The sequence below is a fragment of the Morone saxatilis genome, unplaced genomic scaffold (genome assembly GCF_004916995.1).
Source record: "Morone saxatilis isolate NCDOM2014 unplaced genomic scaffold, NCSU_SB_2.0 Contig7, whole genome shotgun sequence".
Lineage (NCBI taxonomy): Eukaryota > Metazoa > Chordata > Actinopteri > Moronidae > Morone > Morone saxatilis.
Window position 1 is genome coordinate 22,920,745 of NW_023340246.1, and position 6,576 is coordinate 22,927,320.

The following is a 6,576-nucleotide window of genomic DNA, read 5'->3' on the forward strand; positions in this document are numbered from 1 at the left end:
GAGCTGCTTCTTGCCACCTTTCATGGCTATTTGCTCAGCTTCATCCAGACGGTGCTGCAGGTCTTTAATGGTTTGTTCCATGTTCTTCTTCATCCTCTCCAGGTGAGAGCTAGTATCCTGCTCCTTCTTCAGCTCCTCAGCCATCATGGCTGCATCTGTAATGGCCTTCTTTGCCTTCTCCTCAGCATTGCGGTTCTCCTGTATGGCCTCCTCCATCTCATTCTGCAGGTGCAGGAGGTCCGCTTCATGCTTCTTTTTCTGGTTGATCAGGCTGGTGTTCTGGGAGTGCAGCAGTTGCATGCGCTCTGTAGCGTCAGTCAGCTCCTGTTCGGCCAGTTTCCGACTTCTTTCTGTCTGCTCAAGGGCGGCCCTCACTTCCTCCAGCTCGGCCTGGATCAGGTTGTGTCGGCGTTCCAGGAGAGCAATGTTCTCTCTCAGGTCATCGTTACCATGCTGGGCATCATCCAGCTGCAGTTGAGTGTCCTTCAGGAATGCCTGGAGGGTCTTGAGCTGTTTCTGGGCATCAGCTGCCTGCCTGTTAGCTTGGCTGAGCTGGATCTCCATCTCATTGAGGTCACCTTCCATCTTCTTCTTGACTCTTAGGGCCTCATTGCGGCTCCTGGTTTCAGATTCCAGAGAGGATTGAAGCGACTCAAGCATCCGTTGGTAGTTCCTCTTTGCCTGCTCCATTTCCTCATCTTTCTCAGCCACCTTGCGCTCCATGTCGGCCTTCATTTGGTTGAACTCCAGCTGGGCTCGCAGTATCTTGCTTTCCTCATGCTCCAGAGAACCTTCTGCCTCCTCCAGTGCCGACTGAAGCTCTGCCTTTTCTTGCTCGAGCTGCTTCCGAATCTTCTCAAGTTCATGAGCACTCCTGCCGCCCTCTCCAAGCTGGTCAGTGAGGTCGGAGATCTCCTCTTGGAGGTTTTTGTTCTCTCTCTTCATTGTTTCAAGTTGATCCAGGGCCTCCTCATAAGCGTTCTTCAGTTTGAAGAGTTCAGTGCTCAGAGACCTGGCTTCCTTTTGAGAGCTCTCCAGCTCACACTGTGACTCCTCAAACTTTTGCTTCCACTCTGCCATGACTTTGTCAAAGGCTCTTTGCTTTTTGTCCAGGGCTGCAGATGCAGCATTGGATCTCTCGAGGTCCAGCATCAGGTCTTCGATCTCATTTTGGAGGCGGTGCTTGGTCTTCTCAAGGGAGGAACACTTTGCATTCACAGCCTCGATGGCCTCCTCTGCCTCCTGCAGTCTCTGAACCAGCTTCTTCTTAGCTTCTTCCAGTTCCTCTGTTCTTTGGATCCCATCAGTTTCATATTTTGCCCTCCATGCTGAGACCTCTGTGTTGGATTTGGACAAAGCTCTCTGCAGCTCAGCCTTGGCCTCCTGCTCCTCTTCAAACTGCTCTCGGAGCAGATCACAGTCGTGACGAGCAGACTGTACGGCATGGGCGAGGGCATTCTTTGCCTTGACTTCCTCTTCCAGCTGTCTGCGTAGATCTTCTACCTGCTGGTTGTACGAGTTCTTCCCTCTGGTCAGCTGTGATATCAGACACTCCTTCTCCTCCAGCTGCCGTCCAAACTCACCATTCTCAGTGAGCAGCTTGGCTCGCTGGGTAGTCAAGTCATTGATGGTCCGTTGAGCTTCCTCATATTTACTCTTGTACTCATTCATGTTGTCTTCCATTGTACGACACATCTTTTCCATGTTTGACTTGGCCTTCACCACACTCTCCATGTTAGAACACAAGTCATCCACCTCTAGCTTCAGTTCACTCTTTTCCTTCTCCAGCTTCTGCTTGACACGCTGGAGGTTATCAATCTGTTCGCCTAGTTCGGCAACGCTGTCTGCATGTTTCTTCCTCAGAGAGGCAGCGGTGGCCTCATGTTGGAGGGTAGATTCCTCCAGTTCCCTACGCAGCTTCTGAAATTCAGCATCTCTCTTTTTATTCATTTCCACCTGTGCTGATGTTGCTCCACCTGCCTCCTCCAGGCGCTCACTGATGTCCTCCAGCTCTCGAGAAAGATCAGAGCGCTGTTTTTCAACTTTGGCCCGGGCTGCACGCTCAGCATCCAGCTCCTCTTCTAGCTCCTCAATTCTCGCCTGGTTTTCTTTCAGTTTCTTCTGGAGCTGAACTGAAGCTACCTGTTCGTCTTCTAGTCTTGAATTTATTTGGACAACCTCAAAGTCTTTTTTCTTTAGCTTTTCCTCCAACTGCTGCTTATCATTTTCTAAATCCATCAAACTCTCCTGGTTCAGTTTCAGGTCTCCTTCGAGCTTCCTCTTTGAGCGCTCAAGATCCATCCTGACTTTTTTCTCTTGCTCCAATGAGCCCTCCAAATCATCCACCTGTTGCTCCAGCTTCGCTTTGGCTTTGGTCAAGCTGTTGGCTTTATCTTCTTCACTCTGAAGATCATCCAGTGTCTGCTGGTGAGCCTCCTGTAGTGCCTTCTTCTCTTTGGTTAGCTTCATGATGTTTTCATCTTGAGATGCCATCTCCTCTGTCAGGTTTTTCACCTTGTTCTCTGTGGCATGTTTCTCTTTTTCCACTTTAGCCAAGGTAAGCTCCAGGTCATCAATATCTTTCTTCAGCTCAGAGCATTCATCTTCAAGCTTCCGTTTCTTAGCTGTGAGATCTGCATTCAGCTCCTCTTCGTCTTCCAGTCTTTCTGTGATCTCTTTCAGCTTGGCCTCCTGTTGAATCTTGCTCTTTATAAGCTGTTCACAGCGCTCTTCAGCGTCCGTTAGTGTATCCTGCTCAGACTGAATCTGCAGAGTCAGATCGTTCTTCTCTTGGAGAATAGTCACTATTTTCTCCTCTAGTTCCTTCCGTCTTGTTTCTGATTTCTCCAGAGCTTCTTTCAACTTGTTGAACTCATCCTTTATGTTGGCCATCTCCTTCTCAGTCTCAGCGCTCTTCAGCAGGGGTTTGATCTTGAAGAAGAGCTTCATCCAGGGCCAATTCTTTACACCCAGAAAAGAGCGAAGGTTCCACTGGATGACCATCAGGGCATCTCTGCGTTCAACAAGCTTAGCAAACTGTTCCCTCATGATGATTGCCCGGGCATTAGCCTGGATCCGGGTGATGATTCGAGAGAGTTGCTCATCTCGCATCTCCTCCAGTGTCCCCAGCAGGCCAGCTTTAAAGAAGACTTTGGTATGGCCAAACTTGTACTGACTGTGGTCGATGTCTATTGATCCCAGCAACTTTTCAGCACTTTTCTTGCTGTCAATAAACTGGCCTTCAGGGATAGCAGAGGCATTCAGAATCCTGTACCGTTGTTTGAAGTCTCCATAGAGCACCCTGTTTGGGAAACCCTTCCTGCAGATTCTGATGCCTTCCAGGACACCATTACAGCGCAGCTGGTGCATCACAAGGCAGTTGTCCATGACCCCTGGAGTTTTCCTCTCATTGGGAATCAGACAGCGGACAAAGTGGGGGTGTGTGGTCTTCAGGTTGTTCATCAGCTTGTTCAGGTTTTCCCTGTGAAGTGCAGACACAGTCTGGAATGAGGAACCTTTCTTCTTGGCTCCTTTACCTCCTTTGTCACCACTGTCAGCTGCTGAATAGCTTGAAAACAGAACACTGAGCAGCTTAACAGATGATTTTTGGTAAAGACCGACCACAGTTTCATTCAGGGGGTCTTTGTTTTTGACCAACCAGTTGCCGATGTTGTAATCTACTGTGCCAGCATAGTGAACCAGGGCAAAATGAGCTTCTGCTTTCCCCTTTGCAGCCCTCGGCTTCTCAAACATTTTGTTCTTGCCCAGATGATTATCATAGAGCTTGGACTTGAAGGTTTGATCACTTGCTTTTGGAAACATGCATTCCTCTTCCAGAATCGACAGGATCCCCAGCGGCTTCTCAATGAGGTCAATACAAGCTTGTAAGTCCATCCCAAAGTCAATGAACTCCCAGTCAATACCTTCTTTTTTGTACTCTTCTTGCTCCAGGACGAACATGTGATGGTTGAAAAACTGCTGCAGTTTCTCATTGGTGTAGTTAATGCAAAGCTGCTCAAAAGTGTTGAAATCAAAGATCTCAAATCCAGCTATGTCCAGCACTCCTATGAAGTACTGACGATGCTGTTTTGTGTCCAGGGATTGGTTGATTCTCACCACCATCCAATTGAACATCTTTTCATACACTGACTTCGCCAGAGCACCAAGGGCGTAGTAGACTTGGTCCACACTTTGGCCTTTGGTGACATATTCATTTCCTACCTTGACTCTGGGATGACACAACCCTTTGATGAGGTCAGCAGAGTTCAAGCCCCATTAGGTAGGCCGTTTTATCCGCAGCCTCTGTCCCATCGGGCTCTGCCTGCTCCTCACGCTGCTTCTGTTTGAACTTCATATTGCCGTAGTGCATTATGGCGCCCGTCAGTTTATAGACACCCATCTTCTCATCTGGAGTGAAGCCGAGCACATCGAAGGCACTGTCAGTGGCCATCAACTCCTCTGAGTCGTTGATGGAGGCAACCGTTACCTCTCCTTGGGAGATGTAGGAGTAGTCGTACGGGTTGTTGGTGATAAGCAGCATGTCCAGCAGCTCAGGTTTGTGGTTGGTCATCATCTGGTAGAAGATGTGGTAGTTCCTCTCAGCCTTGAGCTGAAAGGTGACACGTGACTTCTCCAGCAGGTACGTCTCTATGTCAGCAGACGACAGCTTGCCACTCGTACCGAAGTGAATTCGGATGAATTTTCCAAAACGAGACGAGTTGTCGTTTCTCAACGTTTTGGCGTTGCCGAAGGCCTCCAACGCAGGATTAGCCTGGATGATTTGATCCTCCAGGGTGCCCTTGCTGGTGTCTTTTTTGACACCAGCGACTGCAGCGATGCTGGCAAAGTACTGGATGACTCTCTTGGTGTTCACAGTCTTTCCAGCTCCAGATTCTCCGGTGATGAGGACAGACTGGTTCTCTCTGTCAGTCAGCATGTACTGGTAGGCATTGTCAGAGATAGAGAAGATATGAGGAGGAGCTTCAGTTCTCTTCTTCCCTCTGTAAGCTGCTACCACCTCAGAATCATAGACTGGCAGCCCCTTGTAGGGGTTGACAGTCACACAGAAGAGCCCAGAGTAGGTGTAGATCATCCAGGCAGCGTAACGCTCTTTGAGGTTAAACAGCACGGCCGGCTCGTGGAGGAAGGTGAACATCGCCATGTCTTCAATTTTATCGAATTTTGGTGGATTCTGGGGGTGGATGTCCAACTCCTTCACAGTAACCGTTGTTCCATCCTCCTTCTTCACAGTCACCTTCCCTCCGTCTTTGCTTTGGATTTGTCCCTTCATATATTCCACTTTATCGTCGACTACAAAGCATTCGGTCTTGATGTCAAAAGCTCTAGTCTGGGCCTCAAGACGCTCCTTATCCGACTTCCTGAGGTAAGGAGCAGCCTTCCCGAACTCCGCCATCAGAGCATCACCCATGGTTGAGGGTGGAGGTTCACGGCAGTCAGATGAGAGATCGGAGAGTCTGACAGGAGTTTCTCTAGTGACTCTGGTGCAGAACTGCAGACTCTTCACAGCAGGCGGGTGTTTATAAAGGCTCCCTGAGGACCAAATTAGGACACTAAATTTGTCCCGGGATGTGAAAGCACCATGAGGGCAGTTTCAGGACCTTTAGCTGTTAAAGTCCATTTTAGGAAAAGGAGTGTCTCACTGCTTATCTGCCCACTGATAGGGACTCCTGTCACCTCTGCATTTAGAAAACTGTATCCTCACAGGACAAGTTCTTCACTTCATCCTCCATTTCTTCTACACTTTAATTATTCACCTGCAGCATTTTAAAAGCAAAACTTGCTCTAGTATTTCCTGCCCTTTTAATGACTCACTTCCTTTGTATACAAACAATTATTCATGACTGATTCTCAATCAATAAGTGGTTCCTGATTGGAAAGTTATTATACATTCAGACCAAGCCTCAGTATTGTACTTCACTCAATTCACTTTCTTTATCTGTACTCAAATATCTTCATTTTAACAGATTACTGAGTCCAAAACATATTTTCTTAAAATAAAAAATACAAAAGATATTATTCAGCCAGTTTGTAAAATAAATAGAACAAGTGTTTCCTTTTATATTAATGTTTGTTTTGTGTGTTCTTGGTGTATCCCTCTTTTCCTTCTTTCCATTTATCTTACTCTTATTAAATTAAATGTAATTTCTAATCTTTTTTGTCTTGTGTTCTCACTGTCTGTACTGCTCTGGGATATGTGTGGTGTTCATGCTTGCAACAAAATACAAAGCTAATGTCATTTTTTAAGATTATTTTGATAAAATGCATGAATTTAAATCTGTAAAGTCAAGCAGTGGCTCCAGGGGCGGATCTATAGAGAAACATTAAAGAGGGTGTCCATATAAAAATATCTGCTGGTTTAATCACAAATAATCACATCCAGGCATGGGGAGTAACAGATTTAATCTAATGTAATTACTGTTACAGAAAAGACAATGTAATCAGACTACAGTTACATTTAGTAAAAAAAAATAATTTATAGAATACATGATATTTTATTTCTCTTGAATTTATTCACATATCTGGTATTGAGGTAATCCAAAAGTAACAGAAAGTAAT

General features: G+C 46.6%; 1 protein-coding gene across 1 annotated transcript in view; it reads right to left on the reverse strand.

Annotated features, from left to right (window-relative positions):
* LOC118340428 (myosin-6-like) overlaps positions 1 to 5,428 on the reverse strand; it is a 9,487-nt gene extending 4,059 nt beyond the window's left edge. The window contains 2 exon segments of the mRNA XM_035678392.1: positions 8 to 4,272; positions 4,274 to 5,428. Coding sequence (XP_035534285.1) covers positions 8 to 4,272; positions 4,274 to 5,428 — 5,420 coding nt within the window.
* Between the last annotated feature and the right edge of the window lie 1,148 nt (positions 5,429 to 6,576).